Genomic DNA, 20,863 nt, shown 5'->3' on the forward strand with positions numbered 1-20,863 from the left:
AAAGTAATGTTTCAGGAGACGAGTCCTCAGGTTCTCATCATGTAGAAATGTCTCCTCCGTCAGTGACGAACCGCTTCATTAAATGTTCATTACAGTCATTCTTCAGCCGCCCGCACGCTGGCTGCATCTTCTCCTGTGTCACTACAAATTAATATTTACAACAGGAGACATAGTTATGATGGACATTTTTTTAATTTGTTTTTGACATTTCACAGAAAACAATAATAATCATCACTTTCTGACCCAAACTTCATTATTTTATGTTGTGTAATACTTTGTAATATCCTCATGAATTTGAAACAAAAACCTCAATAAATCATTTAGTTTTAATGTAAAAATCATTAAATTCATAACTTTCGAATAATTTTATATAAATATAACTGGATTCCTCCCATGTTTTTCCTCATTTATATATATTTATTTATTTATTTATTTCTAGTGTGTGTGTGTGTGTGTGTGCGCGCGCTCTAACACACATCGTCCACGTTAAAGTCGTTAATCCCTGTCAGATTTCAGTTCCAAGCAGCATAATGAATCCTCAGCATCTTGCCGCTCACACTGATCAACGGGGACGTTTGAACCCAGCTGGCAGCTTTCATGGAACAAATTATTGGGTCGAGGAGATTCTGGCAGCGCAGAACCGCACATCTGCAGCAGATGAGATTATGTTGTTCAGGGTTAAAAAGAAGCCTATACATGATTTAACTAAGTGAAGCACAGTAAAAATCCATGTGGACAGTTAACTGTTTAGATAATATGTTAAAAAGAGTCAAAAGTAGACCGTATTTCTTTTGTTTCAGTGTTTTTAAAAAGCAGTTAAAAGCTGAATTCATGGTAGTCTTGTTATCGTGGTACGATTCTCACATGAAGTAAAAAATAATGGATATTTAATGTTGGACGGGCAGATCTCAATCAGTTTGATTACAACGTGTTGTTAATACCCAGGTGATGAAATATTAGTAATATCCCTTCACTGCTTCATGCAGCAGCTCCAGGATTGAGTTCAACTGTTCAGCAGTGAGCTTCCAGAGGTCGTAGTGACACGTGAAGGTCGCAGGTTCGAATCCTCCGGCAGCTGTTGGACCTTCATCAGCGTCCTCCAACATGAGGCCTGTTTGAAGCTGCTGCAGCATATGAATATAATTTATAATATTTCAAATCCCTTTGTTCTTTGTAGATAATAATTGTAAAGATAATATATATGTGCTTTATATTTATATAGTCCCTTTCAAAAAAATAATACTACAAACAAAAACGGCAATCCTGCCCCCATTTAAAAAAACAACAACAACAACAGTAATGTGATATTGCTGCGTATTTGTTCCTGTATTCTGATGGCAATAAAATCCACAGATTACTAAATCTATTTTATTCTCAGTAATAAATACTTAGATTACTTTTTAAGGACATTAAGGTGGAAAGTAACTAGATATGTTTTCCAAACTTCTGTATATAAGTGCAGTGTTGTCGAACGTGTACTTTACTTGACGGCCATTTTACTGTTTCATTAGGTAGGTAGGTAGTTACTTTATTAATCCCCGAGGGGAATTTTTTTTCCGCTACAGCAGCATACAAAAGCAATAAGATAATAATAGAAATAATAGAATAAAATACTAGAATAGAATATAATAATAGAAAAGCAATAAAATAGCAGTAAATAGCAGTAAGAAATATAAATATAAAATATACAATATAAAATGCACAGTTTATACAGTACAGTATATATCTATATATATTATATACAAACAAACCAAGAAACACAGTCAACAGTGTTATTGTACTGTGATGGATTTTGCCAGAGGTGAGTTATTGTACAGTCTTATGGAATGAGTGTATCAGGAATGATCTCCTGTATCAGGAATGATCTCCTGTATCTGGAATGATCTCCTGTATCAGGAATGATCTGGAATGATCTCCTGAATGATCTCCTGTATCTGGAATGATCTCCTGTATCAGGAATGATCTCCTGTATCAGGAATGATCTCCTGTATCAGGAATGATCTCCTGTATCTGGAATGATCTCCTGTATCAGGAATGATCTCCTGTATCTGGAATGATCTCCTGTATCAGGAATGATCTCCTGTATCTGGAATGATCTCCTGTATCTGTCCTTGTGACAGCGGAGCTGGAGGAATCTTTTAGAGAAAGTGCTCCGCTGTCCCTGCAGCAGGTGGTTGAGAGGGTGGACAGGATTATCCAAGATGGACAATAGTTTGTTCAGCGTCCTCCTCTCCACCACCTTTTCCAGACTATCTAGTTTGTAGCCGATGATGGAGCCGGCCTTCTTAACCAGCTTGTTAAGTCTGTTGGTGTCTCCGGCTCCAATGCTGCCCCCCCCCCTCCCTTCATCTTCTTCCCCCCCCCCCCCCCCAGCAGACCACAGTGAAGTACAAAGCACTGGCCACAACAGATGGTAGAACATCTCCAACATCTCGCTGCACACATTGAAGGATCGAAGTTTCCTCAAGAAAAAGAGTCGACTCATCCCCTTCTTGTAGACAGCGTTGATGTTGGTCTTCCAGTTCAGTCTGTTGTCATGGAGACACCAGGTACTTGTACTCCTCCACCATGTCCACCTCCTCTCCCAGAACTCTCAGCGGTTGTGGAGCCGTCGTCTTCCTCCTGAAGTCGACCACCATCTCTCTGGTCTTGGCCACGTTCAGGAGCAGGTGATTCCTTCCCGCCCACTCCACAAAGTCCTCCACTACTGCCCTGTACTCATCCTCCTGTCCATACCGTCCACTGACTCCTCCTCCCGTCCATCCCTTATACACCATCCACTGACTCCTCCTCCCGTCTACCTCTTATACACCGACCACTGCAGAGTCATCAGAGAACTTCTGCAGATGTCTTCACTCTGAGTTGTTCTGGAAGTCAGTTGTGTATAAGGTGAACAGGAAGGAGACAGAACAGTTCCCTGAGGAGCTCCAGTACCACTGACCACCGTATCAGACAGCACACTGCCCAGACGGACAAACTGTGGTCTGCCTGTCAGGTAGTCATTGATCCAGGAGACGGTGGACGTGTCCACCCCCACCACCCGCAGCTTCTCACTCAGTAGCAGTGGTTGGATGGTGTTGAATGCACTGGAGAAATCAAAGAAGGTGATTCTCACAGAGTCACCGGTTCCATCCAGGTGAGACTGAGCTCGTTGCAGCAGGTAGATGATGGCGTCGTCCACTCCCACACGAGGCTGGTACGCAAATTGCAGAGGGTCCAGAGAAGATTTCACCAGCGGCCTGAGGTGGGCCAAGACCAGCCTCTCCAGCACCTTCATCACATGAGATGTGAGGGCAACCGGTCGGTAGTCGTTAAGGCCAGATGGAGTCGTCTTCTTGGGGACAGGAACCAGGCAGGACGTCTTCCACAGCACCGGGACCTCCTCCTGCTTCAGGCTCAGGTTGAAGAGGTGTTGTAGGACCTCAGCCAGCTGGACGGTGCAGGTCTTCAGGACCCCGGGGCTGATGCCGTCAGGTCCTGCAGCCTTGCGCTGGTGGATTCTCTCCAGCTGTCTCCTAACCTGGCCAGTCGTCACAGAGAGGAGGGTGGGGGGGTCAAGGTGTCGATGGAGGAAGAGCCCTTTGAGATTGAGGGCTCTATGCAGTTCACCAGGGGGCGCAGAGGGGGAGGGGGGAGGCAGCAGCAGCAGAGGTGTTTTGGAGGTGTGAGGTGTGGAGGAGACAGATGAGAGTGGTGAACTAAACCTGTTGTTGAAGAAACAGTTCCCCCTGGTTGTTCCTCTCCAGTTCCCCCTCATCGTTCCTCTCCAGGTTCCCCCTGGTCGTTCCTCTCCAGGTTCCCCCTGGTTGTTCCTCTCCAGGTTCCCCCTGGTTGTTCCTCTCCAGGTTCCCCCTGGTCGTTCCTCTCCAGGTTCCCCCTGGTTGTTCCCCCTGGTTGTTCCCCCTCTCCAGGTTCCCCCTGGTTGTCTCTCTGTCCCCTTGAACCCAGTAATCTCCTTCATACCGGTCCACACCTCCCTCACGATGTTCTGTTGGAGTTTGGCCTCCAGCTTCCTCCTGTAGGAGTCCTTGCACTCCCTCATCTTCTCCTTCAGGTGGCGCTGCACTCTCCTGAGCTCCTCCCTGTCCCCAGACCTGAAGGCTGCTTTCTTCTTATTAAGAAGAACTTTCAGGTCACTGGTGATCCACGGCTTATTGTTGGGGAAGCATTTTACAGTCCGGGATGGTACGGTGGTGTGTTCACAGAATTTAATGTATTCTGTGATACAGTCCGTCCTGCTGTTGATGTCCTCCCCATGTGGTCCACACAGCACATCCCAGTCCGTGGACTCAAAGCAGTCCTGCAGGGCGTCTTTAGCCTCCTGTGTCCACCTCCTCACAGTCCTGGTGGTTACAGGCTGCCTCTGCACCAGAGGAACATACCTGGGAGTCAGCAGGACCAGGTTGTGGTCTGATCTACCAAGGGGGGGAGGGCAGTAGCACTGTATGCATCCATGGCATTAGCATACAGTAAGTCCAGAGTTTTATTGTTCCTTGTGGGGCAGTTCACATACTGGTGCAAAGTTGGCAGTACTTTATCCAGACTGGTTAAAGTCTCCAGTAACTAACAAAAATGCACCGGGATGCTGAGTCTGTAGTTTAGCCACAGTGGAGTAGATGGTGTCCACTGCTGCCTCTACGTCAGCTGATGGAGGAACGTACACAGCGATAACAATGGCGGACGTGAACTCCCTCAGTAAATAATACGGATGCATCCCCACGGCTAGAAGTTCAATGTCCGGGCTACAGAAACGTTCCTTCACACACGTGGTCGGGATTACACCACCTCTCGTTCACATAGACTGCAATCCCTCCACCTTTCTTCTTGCCGCTCCGAACAACGTCTCCGTCCCCCCGAACAGTCCTGAAGCCGGGTACGGCCGCGCTGTGGTCCGGGAGATGTGAGTGCAGCCATGTCTCGGTGAAACACATGATGCTGCACTCCCGGTACTCTCTCTGGGTCTTTACCAGCGCCGAGCTCGTCCGTCTTGTTGGCCAACGACCTCACGTTCCCCATTAAGATCTCCGGTACCGCTGGTTTGTATTTCCTCCTCTTCGCCTTCAGTTTAGCTCCAGCTCTGCAACCCCGACGTCTTCTCCGAAGTTCATCGGGGATCTCAGGCCTCGCTCAGGGCAGCAGCAGTAGAGGTCTACTCAGTGCAATCAGCTGATCACGAGAGTAAACAATAACAATGCCCCCAACCAGAAAAGTGGAAAAGTTACGGTCCATTACGGACCGTTAACTGAACACGAGAGAAAGAAAAAAAAAAAAAACTACGAAGAGGAGAAAGACTTAAAAAATACTAATAAACAAAACACTCGGGGAGGAGCTGCTGCAACAGGCTGCCGCTAGCGCAGCGCCATCTTACATTTCAGAGGGAAATATTTTTACTCCGCTTCATAGTTAAGATCAGAAGAAGTTCCACAACAAATACATAAAGAACACACCTTAGATCTGGATCCTTCTATTTTTAGTTTGGCTCAGTGGTTTTGGTGTTTTACATTTTCTGGCTGCGTGATGCCTTCGGTTTCTATTTCTGTATTTTTGCTGCTCCGATCGGAGTCTCAGAAACACTCTCGAGTTATCGTTAAACAAAGTGGTGTATCAGATGTTTCCTTTCACCTCTGTTTCATTTATATTTAGCTCCAAGGGGCCTTTTACCTGAATCATCCGTCTACACACACCCAAACAAAACACGCCTTGTACGTCGGGAAGTCTCTGACGGTTTCTGTCCTTCCTGCAGGATTCGTCCTCAGCTGGCCCGCGAGAAGATCGAGGGATGTCACATCTGTACGTACGTGATGCCCGGGGAGCCTCAGGTGATCCTGGGGAAGGACAAGGCCTTCACCTACGACTTCATGTTCGACATGGACTCCCAGCAGGACGCCATCTACTCCACCTCCACGGAGAAGCTGATCGAGGGCTGCTTCGAGGGCTACAACGCCACCGTGTTTGCATACGGACAGGCGAGTCTTTGTCCTCGCTGTCACAGCTGCAGCGCTGACGCTGCTCGGGGTGTGTGTGTGTGTGTGTGAGTGTGTGTGTGTGTGTGTGTGTGTGTGTGTGTGTGTGTGTGTGTGTGTGTGTGTGTGTGTGTGTGTGTGTGTGTGTGTGTGTGTGTGTGTGTGTGTGTGTGTGTGTGTGTGTGAGTGTGTGTGTGTGTGTGTGTGTGTGTGTGTGTGTGTGTGTGTGTGTGTGTGTGTGTGTGTGTGTGTGTGTGTGTGTGTGTGTGTGTGCGTGTGAGTGTGTGTGTGTGTGTGCGTGTGTGTGTGTGTGTGTGTGTGTGTGTGTGTGTGAGTGTGTGTGTGTGTGTGTGTGTGTGTGTGTGTGTGTGTGTGTGTGTGTGTGTGTGTGTGTGTGTGAGTGAGGACAGACAGAGAAGGGGATGTGAGCGGTGGAGAGTTTTGACATTTGTGTAAAAAGAGACGAGGAATTTGGACCGCTGAGAGCTCGTATTTGTCCCGCCATAGTTTTAATGAACGACTTAGACATTTCCAGAAACACACTTATTCTCTGTCTTGCTGTACACTTAATATGAAGCTGCAGTCGGAGACGTTCAGCTCAGCACAAAGACTGGAAACAGGAAGGAAACAGAGAGCTCAGCAGAGCTCCTATTACCTTGTTTCCAGTCTTTATGCTAACGGTAGCGACCTGGCTGCTAGCTCCAGAGCGACGCTGATGATCTTCCCGCAAGAAAGACAAAAAGTGGATTTACAAAATTTATGGCAATATAGCAGTTTCTTTATTAAGTGCATAACAATTGTATACATATGAAAGAAACCTCAACAAAATATAAGGAAAGAGAAACTTTGGGAAGAGCAGAGAGGGCTCCAGCGTCAACAGGCAGTAATAGCTTCATGTTACAGTAAACAACAGATCATTATTATAAAAGATCAGTGGTTTGTGATCAGTGGTTATTTTACCACAGGAGATATTTCTGCAGCTACAAGTTAACGAGGTGAGATGATGAGGGAAATATGAACACAAATAAGCAGTTGATCTTTAGTACTCTCACAGTAAACTACCAGCTGTGGTCGTCTACAAAGTCAAAATGCATTGATTGTTGAACCTTTGACCTTTAATGCAGATCAATGATAAAACTTTGTGATCAACATGGAGATTATTCGTCCATAATCTTGGTTCATGTGTGTCTCCTGGTTTTCCATACAGAGTCTCATTTTTGTGGCCAAATTAGATCAGCATGTTAAATCACGAGGGAGCTCATAATCTCATAATCCGACAAGTTCTTCTAGAGAAACAGTCATTCCCAGTTCTTCTAGAGAAACAGTCATTCCCAGTTCTTCTAGAGAAACAGTCATTCCCAGTTCTTCTGGAGAAACGGTCATTCCCAATTCTTCTAGAGAAACAGTCATTCCCAGGAGAAACAGTCATTCCCAGTTCTTCTAGAGAAACAGTCATTCCCAGTTCTTCTAGAGAAACAGTCATTCCCAGTTCTTCTAGAGAAACAGTCATTCCCAGTTCTTCTAGAGAAACAGTCATTCCCAGTTCTTCTAGAGACACAGAGAAACAGTCATTCAGTCCAGTTCTTCTAGAGAAACAGTCATTCCCAGTTCTTCTAGAGAAACAGTCATTCCCAGTTCTTCTGGAGAAACAGTCATTCCCAGTTCTTCTAGAGAAACAGTCATTCCCAGTTCTTCTGGAGAAACAGTCATTCCCAGTTCTTCTAGAGAAACAGTCATTCCCAGTTCTTCTAGAGAAACAGTCATTCCCAGTTCTTCTAGAGAAACAGTCATTCCCAGTTCTTCTGGAGAAACAGTCATTCCCAGTTCTTCTGGAGAAACAGTCATTCCCAGTTCTTCTGGAGAAACTGTCATTCCCAGTTCTTCTAGAGAAACTGTCATTCCCAGTTCTTCTAGAGAAACTGTCATTCCCAGTTCTCTCACTAGTGCAGCTGCATCTTAAAGGACCTTTAAGAACAGCTGGTTTATTAGATCCATCCTGATTCACGATGTCACTGAATATTCAGAGCAACTTCATCCACATGAACACATATCAATCATTAATGCTGCAACTCTTCCATATAACTGATATCTGTAGTTCAATGTAACATGACATTTGTTGTGTTTCAGACACACTTTTTTTTGCTGTTTACAATTAAAAAAAAAATCTTTACAATTAATGAACAACAGATATCTGGCTGAGTTTTAACAAAGCTTTCGTTACATGGATTTTTCTAAAGCCACATTATTGCTGTGGATGGTGCATTGGATGAGTAATGTGTAACAATTTATATAAACACAATAAATAAAGTTCCTTTTGAGCGAAAATGTGGCAAATGTGCAGGTTCCAGTGTGTGACCTTCCTCAGTCTTGTGATAGACAGTCTGTAAATTTGATTAATTCCATCATTTGAATATGTTGCATCTTGCTTTGGGAAATTCATTTGCACATATTTCACTGTTTTCAAATAGATTTTACAATTAAATGAAAAAATAATCTGCATATTAATTGATACTGAAGCTCCACCCCCTCTCCTCTTTTTCTCCGATCAGTCCTCTTCTTCCTGCTCCTCCTCTTCGTTTCCATCACCAGTGGAAATAACATGAACATTTTAGCCCCATAACACCCCCCACCTCCCCCGTACCTCCCCCTACTGCTCAGGTTGCCCTGGCGACAGAGCTCCCGCTGTACAGCACTCGCACGGTTCAAAAGTGAAGTGAAGTGAAGCGCGCACCTTTTAGACAGCCATACATCTTTAATGTGTGTCCGAATTAACCACGTGTCTCCGTGGCAACGGCTCGTTGTCAGTGCTGGCCTACTTCTGGAGGCACAAACACACCGTCTGCCCCCGCATCAGGACCGCTCGCCTCCGTGGCTTTACACGGACTAATCTAGATTTAGAGCGACCCACTCAGCCGCATCACAAGAACTCGACCCAACTGGGCTGCAGATAGAAACAGACAGTGATGATGTGGAGGATAAATCTGTCTGATCTGAAGAGCTGGAGATCGCTCAAAGCCCCGCTTCAGTTTTATCAAACACACTGTGGGAGAGACGAGAAGCATAAGAATCATTTCTAATTCATGTTGATTTCTTTTCTGGAATAGTTAAAACTTTCTCAAACATAAATGATTCACTAAAGAAACAAAGATTAATAAAGAAGCGATGGATCGGTTCTTCATCTTTTTCTTTTTCAGAGTCGCACACTTTATCCTGACTAAAAACAAACAGCTGCATGTGGAGTTACCGTAGAGAGGCACTGCATTCTGGGAAATGTAGGACATCCGAGGAAACGCTGGGGTAAAAGAAGGCAGATGTTTATCCAATAAAAATAAAGTTAGTAAGCAGAGATCTGCAATGAGCACATAAAAACAGTAAAAAAAAAAATGCAGTTTAACATTTATAGCAGAGACTTAATAATGCAGAAGTGAAGTAAGAACAAAGTAATGACACGTCTTCACAGAATATAATTATATATCTTTATTTGTCGAACATTATTCAAACTCCGACATATAAAGAAGTTAAAGATCCCTTGCAGACATTTTTACACATAAAATACCACTTTAAAATGACATTTACATCTTCGGTCAGTAAAAAGTCTGGTATAGTTTGTAAATATATTCTGTTTCACTTTACCCTTAAAACCATTTTTCAATGTTTGTGCTCTGGAGGTTTCAGGTTTCCGTGGAAACGCACCAGTATCACCTTTAAAAAACTATTTGTGATGTCACAAATCATACTGGGAGTCCGGTCCGTATCTTTGTGCTTTTTTTCTGACATTTGTTCCTTCCCATCCAGACGGGTTCGGGGAAGACGTACACCATGGGGACCGGCTTCGACGTCAACATCGTGGACGAGGAGCTGGGCATCATCCCGCGCGCCGTCCACCACCTCTTCAAGGGCATCGAGGAGCGCCGGCAGGCCGCCCAGGAGCAAGGCAGCCCGGTGCCCGAGTTCAAGATCAACGCCCAGTTTCTCGAGGTACGAACGCAGCTCATAGCAAAGTTTAAACAAACAAAAGAAACCCGTGAGATGTTCCTCTTGGAGCTCCAGGACGGGCGAGACAGAGACGTCACGGTCAGCTTCGTATTGTTGACACCGGCCGTTTAACAAGCCGTGACAGCAGCGCTCCATCACCGCAAACTATCCAGTGACAATTGAACTGCAGCAGCTGTCAGTAGGGGATTACGGGGTGTTGGGGGGGTGGGGGGGGGTCTGAGTCTGGTTAGGAAGAGTTAACAGGAATGATGTGAGCTGACAGTTGTGCTGCTCCGTCAGACTGAGACAGGAGCTGCAGAGGAAGATGAAACCAGATTTGTTCAGAAATCCCAGACAGGAAGAGACAGATTCACAGTTCCTGTTCCAAATGATGTAAATCAGTTTCTGTCTGTGTGATTAAAGTCCTGCAGGAGTAACAGCTGTTTGAGGGTAAATCCATCGGACACCGAGACTCACTGCAGGCTTTAGAGATTCAGACAGACAACTCCCCTCATACGCCAGTGGATGAGGATGATGATGATGATGATGATGAGGATGATGATTGGAAAAGCTAATATCTAATCAAGGCCCTGAAATATTTCTACTGTCCAACGTCAGTTGTCTTTGATATTATCTCTGGTTAAATAGATCCATTTCCAAACATTTCAGTATTTAGGTGGGGAGGGAATAATGTCCTCCGGGGACGGAGTGAAGAGTTTTATAGTTTCAGGCTCTCTGAACTCTGAGCGTCGTCCTCCAACTGTCCTTTCACCGTCAACATGGTGGTTACTGAGCGCTCAAAGCATGTAGCTTCATACTTATTATGATTATTATTGAAGGTTGTTGGGCCTGCATGCAGCGTGACGGTAGAACCTGCAGACAGTACTCGGGGCTAAATAACATTTTGGAGTTTGTTGTCTGGTTAGTATTTTAATTTTACTGTAAATATTCTATCGAAGGTCAGTGAGATGCAAATTTAACATCAGATCACAGCATCAGCCGTCCACGAAGGAAACCGATCGGGGTTGGAGATCAATCAGGAACAATAGTTGTGTTAGCGTCAGCATTCCACCATCATTTCTCTCCATCATGCGGTTTCATGTTTCTTTCTATTTAATCAGAAATAAGCTGCTGTTGTTCATCCTGTTTCATTATTTTCCTTCTTATGCTTGTCTGAAATGAAATTCAAGATAAAACGATGAAGATCTGAAGTAGAAAAACTTTGAGCTCCTATCAGCTGTGATGATTCAACCTATTATGTGAAGTTCTGTTTCTGTCTTTTGTCTTTTGTTTGCCGTCCTGCAGCTTTACAACGAGGAAGTTCTGGACCTGTTTGACTCCACACGAGACATGAAGCAGAAATCTCACATCAAGATCCACGAAGACGCCGCCGGAGGGATCTACACGGTGGGCGTGACCACGCGGACCGTGTCCTCCGAGGCCGAGGTGAAGGACACCATCAGACTGTCATTAGTCATTCAGCAGCGCACTCTGTTGGTGGCTCTTTCTTTTGCACCAGTTCGATGACTAAAGGGTCTAAATATGTTTAATTACTATTATTTTTTTTAAACTGTGTTTATTACTGTAACTGGTGGAGAAATTTTATTGTCTGAGAATTTGATGAGAGAAGTTGAATGGGAGTCTATGGAGCCGGAGGCTTTTTGGAGCCGACCTCTAGTGGCACTCGCTGGTATTGCAGCTGAAGACACTTCTGGATCGAAACCATTTTACAGACCTGAAGCTACGAACTCTTTTATATCCAGTCTGTGGATTTGTATGAAACCTTAGACGTAGTGTAAATAGTCTATAAAGGGTCAAATCATATCACATTACATACCATGTTATTTTTTTCCCAATGTTAGAATCTATAGTTCCAAGAATTGGAGCTCTAATAATCTGATATTTTTGGGTAATTCCAGAACATGTGGTCCACAGATGCCGGTGCCGACCCTCACCCTTCACATGAGGGATTTATTTCTGGAAATATCTTATTGCTCCTTTGTTCAAAGGCTCTAAATATTTTATGGATAACTGAGTATCAAAGGTCTTTGTGCTTACAGCCTCTTTACCATTACAGAGATTACAGTAATGAAGCTTCCTTTATTCATAATTAATGTATTATTCATTGCTGCACTGATGTTTACTTTTATGAACGCCACAGAGTATTTGCTGAGCATCGTTGTTTTTGTTTTAATGTTGGGTATTATTTGTGCGACTCCTCAGATGATGCAGTGCCTGAAGTTGGGAGCTCTGTCTCGCACCACCGCCAGCACTCAGATGAACGTTCAGAGCTCTCGGTCTCACGCCATCTTCACCATCCACCTCTGCCAAGTCCGCGTCTGCACCTCCGACAATGTGAGAGCAGAGAAACACGGGAAAGTAGCAGGACACCTCCTCAACGTTTGGTTTAAAGCAGGACTCGTCGCTCACCGTGTTTTCATGTCTCCACTCAGCAGGATAATGAGACCGATAACAAAGTCTCCAACGGGAACTCGGAGATGGACGAGTACGAGACGCTGACGGCCAAGTTTCACTTCGTGGACCTCGCCGGGTCCGAGAGGCTGAAGAGAACCGGAGCGACGGGCGACCGGGCCAAAGAGGGCATCTCCATCAACTGTGGGCTGGTGAGTCCTCCTCCTCCTCCTTCTCCTCCTCCTCTTCTTCCTCTTCCACCTCCTCTTCCTCTTCCTCCTTCTCCTCCTCCTCTTTCTCCTCTTCCACCTCCTCTTCCTCCTCCACCTCCTCCTTCTCCTCCTCCTCCTCACTGCTCAGGCTGTGTTCAGTGATCATTAGAAACAGACTGCCACCTAGTGGCTGAACTTCATAAGTGAAAGAGGACAAAGCCGTGATGATGCAACAGGAAACACCCAGAAAGGAGAGAGGAATATATTCTCAGTAAAACTGTGTTTGCATCAAAACCTTTGAACAAGAACTGTTTTACCCCAAAACATCCAGCAGCTGCCGTCCAGAGACAACTGCACCCTGATTTCATTCATGAAGAAGAGAAACATGCATTCAGTCATTATTTCATTAATAACTGAGTTTTCAACAATGGAAAATTCAATAGAATTTATATGTTTAATGTTAATGGTTGTGTTTCCTTTCCTTCCTTTGTTCCTTCTTTCCCTCTGTCTTTCCTTTGTTCCTTCCTTCTGTCCTTCTTTCTTTCATTGTTTCCTTCTCTGACCTCCTTTCCATCTATTTTTTACTCTTTCCTTCTTTCTTCCCTTCTTTTTTTCTTTTATCCTTTTTTGTTTCTTTGTTTCTTTCCTTATTTCTTTTTCTCTTTTATCTCTTTCTTTCTCAATTCCTTTCCAGCGACCTTTCCTTCTGTCCATCCTTCTTTATTTCCTTCTTTTGTTCCTTCTTTCTTTTCTACTTTCCCTCCGTCCTTCTAGCTGTCCTTGTTTCCTTCTTTCTTTCTTTCCTCCTCTTGTTCCTTCTCGATGATGGAACTAAACAGGAAATAAGAAGCTGTGTTTGACCCTTATTTCCGCATTTGTTGGCTGTGATTGTGTTTCTCATTCATTGTGTAACTGAGGAGGCGAAGTCAAGATTACAAGACGTCACTAATCAGAATGATCTAAAAGAAAAGTGGTGGATTAAACCAACAGCAGCTGTTTAAGAGACGATGAGATGTGATCGTACGTTGTGTATTTAGTGACCTATATAAATCCTCAGTAAATTGCTGCATTACTATGAAATATGTCCGTCCTTCCCGCTCAGCTCGCTCTGGGGAATGTAATCAGCGCTTTGGGCGACCGATGCAAGCGGGCGTCCCACGTGCCTTACCGAGACTCCAAACTCACCCGCCTGCTGCAGGACTCGTTGGGAGGAAACAGGTCGGTGGACGACTCCTTTCACGTTTCACCTCGAGCGAAGCGTCGTCTCGACCCGATGCAAACTGATGAGTCGACAGTTTAACAGTAATCCTCAAACTAACATTAAAAGATTCTGTTTTCGTCTGAAAACTAAATTAAACCCAGAAATTTGTCATGGTGATATTAAAATGCATAATTAATTAGTTTTATTTTTTCACATTCTATTTGTATTATTTTAATCGCCTGATTTTATGCACTTAAATTTTAATCCTGGTTCTTTCATTTAACTTTATTTTGTAAAGTGTTGTATAATTAAAATGTATTCTTATATTTTGTATTGTTATCAGTATCTAACAACAGTACACGTGAAGTTTAATTTGATGTTTATTGGTTAAGAGAATCTAAGGCTGCCGGCAGATACAAATCAAAATATTATCACCTTTCATCCGTCTGAAATAATATTTTGCTTAGTTTGAATCTAATTTGCATTTTTCAAACACTGCATTCATTAAATCTATCATGTGTATAGAAATACCCGGAAATGTAGAGAAGCTGCATCAACCACCTCTTTCTCCTTCTCTCAGCCAAACCGTGATGATCGCGTGCATCAGTCCGTCCGACCGAGACTTCATGGAGACCCTGAACACGTTGAAATACGCCAACCGGGCGCGCAACATCAAGAACAAGGTGATGGTGAACCAGGACAAGGCCAGCCAGCAGATCAGCGCTCTGAGGACGGAGATCGCTCGCCTGCAGATGGAGTTGATGGAGTACAAGACGGTGAGGAGACGGGAGGAGTTTTCAGAAACAGCTCCGTACGATGCAGTGAAAGTAACGAGGTGTCCCCCCTCCTGCACCGCAGGGTAAACGCATGGCGGGCGAGGACGGCGTGGAGAGCTTCAGCGACATGTTCCACGAGATCTCCATGCTGCAGACGGAGAACAGCAACCTGAGGGTGCGAGTCAAAGCCATGCAGGAGACCATCGACGCCCAGCGGGCGCGGCTCACGCAGCTGCTCAGCGACCAGGCCAACCAGACTCTGGCCCGGGCCGGTACGGCTGCACACCTGTCCTTGTTTATTGTCGTCGTGGTTTATTATATTTGTTAAGGCACAACGTGACATTTCTTCCTGCATCTCCCTCATCTGAAATCAACGCTGTCTCCCGTCCAGGTGAAGGAGGAACGGAGGAAATCGGAAACATGATTCAGAGCTACATCAAAGAGATCGAAGAGCTTCGGTAAATATCTGGAGAAGACCTTTATTATTTGAGATTTTATTATACGTATTTTTTTTTCTAACAGGACATATTGATATGTCGCCATGCGGGTAGATTTAGTTCATGTTAAGGTTGGGTGGTGTGTTGTGGGGGTGCTCGGTCTTCAGCCGTCTGCTCTCCGTCCTCAGGGCCAAACTCCTGGAGAGCGAAGCTGTGAGCGAGAACCTGAGGAAGAATCTGTCCCGCGCCTCCAACCGCCAGTCGTTGTATGGAGGCCCCAGCTCTTTCTCCTCCACCGTGCTGGCCCCGGAGAAGGAGACCTCCGACATCATCGAGCTGGCCAAGAAAGACCTCGAGAAACTGAAGAAGCGAGAGAAGAAGAAGAAGAAAAGGTAACGAGAGCGTTTCAGCCCGACGGCATCATTTGAGTTGTGCAGACATCTGAATAACTTTCAAACTGGGATGGAAATTAGTTTTAATTTATCCTAGACCCTTCATAACTGTCCAAAAGCAGATTCATTTACCCAGAAGCCACTTTGGCTTGTTGTACATTTTTAATAGGAAATGTGAAGACAGTTATTCAGTCCCTCCAGGAAGTGTGATCGTTGCAATATGTTTGAAATTCCCTCGAGTTTTCTGCAAAAATGTCATCATCAGAATCTGCGCTGAAAGTATTGATGACATAAAGTAAATCTTTTGAGACAAAACTGTCTTTATTAACAAAAATATCTCAAAGTCTCTGCTCCTGTTTTCATCACCAAATTAACTCTGTTTACCGGAACAAGAGGAGAAACAGGAAGTGACGGGGTTTGTGGGAAATGTGTTCTTCACATTAAAATGATGATTAAATGTTTGTGATCAAAGGAAGTGATTCCATATTACTGGATGTTAAATGAGTTTTCTCCACACGTCCAGTTGTCAGAGACGTCTCTTTGTTTGTTTCATCCAGCAGGTCTATGTGTTGAATGAACATGAATTAAACAGCATCTAAAGCTCTTATTTTGACAGCTGATGTAGTCCTTGTTTCTATATTCCAGTCACAGACGGTCTGTTCTGGAAACATACGCAGCTTATAGGAGCTTTTAGGACCTTTTAGGAACTTGTAGGACCTTTCATCTCCATGGTTCTCTAAGTTCAATAAATACATTAAAAAAAAGATTAGAACTAAAATATTTCTGTGATCATTATCACAGGAAGTGATTATATATGAATTCCTTTATCATTTGGTGCTTAAAAGAATAACATTTTTCTTACAATTGTTTCTAATTCCTGCCATTTTTACACAAAAAAAACTCAACAAATTACATCAAAGTTTTTGAGAAAATCCGCTGCAAAATCAAACATTATTGATCACAACAATCACAAAACCTCCTGGAGGGACTGATTATTAAAACATGTATATTTAAAGGCTCCTGGACTTTCAGTCATAATCTGTAAACTGAGGCAGTTTATAGCTGCTAGATGCTTAAATAGTTTATGTGCAGTTGACTTGGTTAATACACATGGAGGTGATGGTCATCAGAAGATGAGACCATCGTCGGCTCAGAGGCTGCAGGTTTATCCAGGATTATTAAAGGTGGGCTGTTCAGTGCGTAGCTTCTTCCTCTGACCATTCTTCCCTCCATTCTTCCTTCCTTCCTTCCTTCCTTCCTTCCTTCCTTCCTTCCTTCCTTCCTTTGCTCATCTCTTGCTTCCTCCTCTCGTTTGACCCTTCACCCCTCCACGAAGACTGCAGCAGCTGCTGGAGGAGAGAGAGAGGGAGGAGAGGGAGGAAGAGGTGGAGGATGTCAGGTTTGTCACAGCTCCCTCCCTCCTGCTGCCATTCACATCCTTTGCTGCCCCGACTTCAGCAGTTCATTTTACTTTTTTTTTTTTTTTTTTTTTTTTTTTTTTTTTTTTTTTTTTTTTTTTTTTTTTTTTTTTTTTTTTTTTGTTTCCCTTCCGGCAGCTATTTCCCCACCTGGAGTGAAGCTGTAGAAGCACTTGCATTAAACACAGTTTTTACCATTTAATAACCTGAATCTTTCTTTAGCTCTGTGCTTGTTCAACTTTCATTTATCCCTCCTGCTACACGCCCGCTTCCACCTGCATTGTTTTTCTGTTTTTTACTGAGTATGTAATCAGTATTAAATACAACTTGGAACCGAGTCAGCAGAGAGGTTTTCAATGTAACCCTGTCAAGGTGAATAACACTGTTTCCTGCTTCTATGAAAACATTTTCTGATTCAGATAATCACAACCCCGTTTCCAAAAAAGTCGGGACGCTGTGTATTTGGAAATGAAAACAGAATGCAATAATTTACAAATCGCAAAAACCCATATTTAATTGAAAATGGACCAGAGATCATTGCAGATGGACTGAGGTGAAGTGAAAACTGTCCTGAGGTCTGATGGATCACAATCTGAGATTCTGTTTGGAAATCATGGACGCTGCATCATCCAGGTTAAAGAGGAGAGGGACCATCCAGCTTGTTATCAGCTCAGTTCTAAAGCCAGCATCTGTGATGGTACAGGGATGCATTAGTGCACACGGCATGGGTAGCTTGAACATCTGGAAGGAAGCATTAATGCTGAATGATATATTCAGGTTTTGGAGCAACATATGCTGCCATCCAGACAACGTCTCTTTCAGGGAAGGTCTTGTTTATTTCAGCAGAACAACGTCCAACCACATTCTGCACGTATTCCAACAGCATGGTTCTCTAGTAGAAGAGTCCGCTGATAAACTGGCCTCCTGCAGTCCAGACCTGTCAATCATTGAAAACATCTGGAGCATCAGGACATGAACAATACAACAAAGGAGACCCTGAACTGTTGAGCAGCTGAAATCCTCCATCAGGCAAGAATGGGACCACATTTCACTTTCAAAACTCCAGAAACTGGTCTCCTCAGTTCCCAAAGGTTTCCAGAGTGTTGTTAAAAGAAGAGTTGATGCAGCTCAGTGGTGAACATGATCCTGGAACAACTTTATAGAGACGTGATGCTGCATCAAAGTCCAAAAATGTATGTAATTTGCAAATCATTGTATTCTGTTTTTATTTCCATTTTACACATCGTCCCAACTTTTTTGGAAACGAGGTTGTAGATCGGCTCTTGTGCAGAATCTGTTCGCACGATGCTTTTCTTTTCTTTGCTCTTCTGTGTTCATCTTTGGTTTTCTTTTTGCTCTGCCCATCCAGGTGATTTGTGTCGAACACCACCACAGCACTGCTAACCCTCTGTGATTGGATAAAATATATCCATCAGATCCGCTTCACAGATTTGGTTCATACTTATTCTGTGCTGCTTTTTCCTGCTGTGCTTTTTTAAATTTTGCTGTTTGTGTTCAGACTCAGATGAGATGCCTCCTCTTTGGTTTAAAAAAAAAAAATTACAATCTCTTTATGACAAACAAGCTCATGAAGCTTAATGTATGTTTTTAAAAAAATATACATTTTATGTCTTAAAAACAACAACAGTGGCTGCAAATATGATTTTAAATGAAGTCCTGAGCAGTTGTCAGCTGTGTTGTTGCACGACGGTTTGATAGAACGGCAGTGTGAGTGAGGTTTGGTTAGAAATGTGCTTCTTATTTACATGATGTACCTGCAGTCCTCTTTCTGCAGAAAACATTGTGCTCTTCTTGCATTAAACAGTGACGACTCTTCGAAATCATCTTGGACTCACAACAATCTCTGAATCTTTCAGTGCCAACAAGGAAGACGTTCCTGACAACGAGCAGGAGAAGGGGACGGAGAAGGACGGGATGGAGCGCATCAGTGAGGACGCAGAGATGGTACGACGTCGTGTCCTCACAGTCGGCCTGAATAAACCCAACGGACACTAAACTGTTTAATGTGTTCCGCTGCAGGACGTCCAGGAGGCCAGCGACCACGAGGAGGGAGAAGAGGAAGAGGAGGAGGAGGAAGAGGAGATGGATGTGGAGGAGAGCTCTGATGATTCTGACTCGGAGTCGGACGAAAAAGGTATGAAACTGTTTCAAGGTTTCAAAATCTCACTCAATGACTCGTGTTCCAGATGTTGTACTTGTGTTCCAGATGTTGAACTTGTGTTCCAGATGTTGTCCCTGTGTTCCAGATGTTGTACTTGTGTTCCAGATGTTGTCCCTGTGTCCCAGATGTTGTACTTGTGTTCCAGATTTTGTTCTAGTGTTCCAGATGTTGTACTTGTGTTCCAGATGTTGTACAGAACCATCAGAACACTACCAGTACCAGGATGAATCACTCAGAACGCTCCAAAGAAGAAGTGTGAAACACTTTTCACCCTAAACGGTCCATCTTGGCTCCTTAGAGGAAGGGGGCGGGGCCATAAAGGATTTTCAAATTAAAAGCGTGTGATGAAGCTGCAGCTGTTCCTGAACACAACATGTTTCTTGTCTGCTGCTGCTGGACAGAAGAATCAGTGTGTTTATTGAGTGTTAAACAGAGGACACAAAAACACGTTGATTTCTGGGTAAAATAATTAAAGCTGCAGATGTTTTGGAGGCTGATGTGGTCACATGATGAGGTCATTTCCTGTCAGTGCAGAGCTGCAGTGTGAGTTGAAACAACACTACTTCCTGTCCTACACAGTAAGAGTCCTGACATGGACGAGTGCTGTTTGTTAGTGTGCTGATGGAAAGACCATCTGGAACACAGCAAAGGGCTGATGTTTATCAGGCTGCAGATTCTCCAGCAGGGGGAGCTCTTCAGTCACCGTCAGACTTTACGCATGTCAGCCTGACCAACTGATCCAGTAGTACACTTTAGTCCTGCTCCTCCTCTAACAGCATAAACATGAACGGTTTTAAGACGGTAAACATCACCGTGGTTGTCCGTCTGTCCGACAGAGAACTACCAGGCGGATCTGGCCAACATCACCTGCGAGATCGCCATCAAGCAGAAGCTGATCGACGAGCTGGAGAACAGCCAGCGGCGTCTGCACACGCTCAAACAGCAGTACGAGCAGAAGCTGATGATGCTGCAGTGCAAGATCAGGGACACGCAGCTGGAGCGGGACCGGGTCCTCCACAACATGAGTGAGACTCGGGGTCCGAGGGGGGGTGCACTGCACTGCACTGATTTACTGTACATAATTCATGTGCTCTGACAGTTTGAGCTTCATGTCTCTGCCTCTCATCGGTTTATTTAAGTCTCCAAAATAAGTATATTTTTAATTTTGATTGTCCTACTTATATTTGGAGAAATATATATCTTATGTTTGATCTCAGATGTTCCTCTTTAGTAAAGAAACAAAACTCTTCAGGCTGCTCAGGATTTTTTGAGACAGTTATATTTTTAATCAGTGATGGATCAGAGGTTCGTCTGAGACACATTTTAAAAGCACTGAGGAGTTTCAAGCTCGTCTGATTTAAAGAAGACATAAAAGAGGCTCCTTGATTGGCTGTATTTTTACAGCATTAGTGCTTCTGTCTTTGTACGGAGGATCACCTTACTTTGATTATTCATTTTTTGTGTGTTGATTATTTTTAGGTTCAGTAGAAAGCGGCACCGAGGACAAGGCTCGTAAAATCAAAGTTGAATACGAGAAGAAGCTGAGCGTGATGAACAAGGAGCTGCAGAAGCTGCAGTCGGCTCAGAAGGAGCACGCCCGGCTGCTGAAGAACCAATCGCAGTACGAGAAGCAGCTGAAGAAGCTGCAGATGGACGTGGCGGAAATGAAGAAGACGAAGGTGTGACGGGTTCATTATACGCTGCAGCTACGATCTCTCCTCCTGTGACTGCACTCATTCTGCATGCTGCAGATTCATGGCTTTGCTTCTCATATAGTTACAGTAAAAAACAGCAAAGTTGATATAAACTTTGAAAACAGGCTGATTTTCTAATTTCTCAATAAATATGAAAAAGGTTTCAGATTTCTTCCAAACAGAAGACAACATATCAAATGT

General features: G+C 44.1%; 1 protein-coding gene across 7 annotated transcripts in view; it reads left to right on the forward strand.

Moving 5' to 3' along the window:
* kif21a (kinesin family member 21A) overlaps positions 1-20,863 on the forward strand; it is a 57,589-nt gene that overhangs the window by 17,413 nt on the left and 19,313 nt on the right. For 3 of the 7 annotated variants that reach the window (XM_069714477.1, XM_069714482.1, XM_069714479.1), the window contains exons 2-16: positions 5,744-5,966; positions 9,759-9,941; positions 11,244-11,384; positions 12,162-12,293; positions 12,392-12,562; positions 13,665-13,780; positions 14,344-14,539; positions 14,622-14,811; positions 14,931-14,997; positions 15,165-15,368; positions 16,705-16,767; positions 18,664-18,751; positions 18,827-18,941; positions 19,805-19,993; positions 20,448-20,647. In XM_069714477.1, the coding sequence (XP_069570578.1) occupies positions 5,744-5,966; positions 9,759-9,941; positions 11,244-11,384; positions 12,162-12,293; positions 12,392-12,562; positions 13,665-13,780; positions 14,344-14,539; positions 14,622-14,811; positions 14,931-14,997; positions 15,165-15,368; positions 16,705-16,767; positions 18,664-18,751; positions 18,827-18,941; positions 19,805-19,993; positions 20,448-20,647 (2,278 nt within the window). The remainder of the gene's footprint in view (positions 1-5,743; positions 5,967-9,758; positions 9,942-11,243; positions 11,385-12,161; positions 12,294-12,391; positions 12,563-13,664; positions 13,781-14,343; positions 14,540-14,621; positions 14,812-14,930; positions 14,998-15,164; positions 15,369-16,704; positions 16,768-18,663; positions 18,752-18,826; positions 18,942-19,804; positions 19,994-20,447; positions 20,648-20,863) is intronic. The other 4 variants (XM_069714480.1, XM_069714483.1, XM_069714478.1 and 1 more) reach the window with 3 other exon arrangements.

This window comes from Brachyistius frenatus, unplaced genomic scaffold, assembly GCF_029030835.1.
Source record: "Brachyistius frenatus isolate BFR_SWC_R1_liver_20210118 unplaced genomic scaffold, ASM2903083v1 Contig_131, whole genome shotgun sequence".
Classification (NCBI taxonomy): domain Eukaryota; kingdom Metazoa; phylum Chordata; class Actinopteri; family Embiotocidae; genus Brachyistius; species Brachyistius frenatus.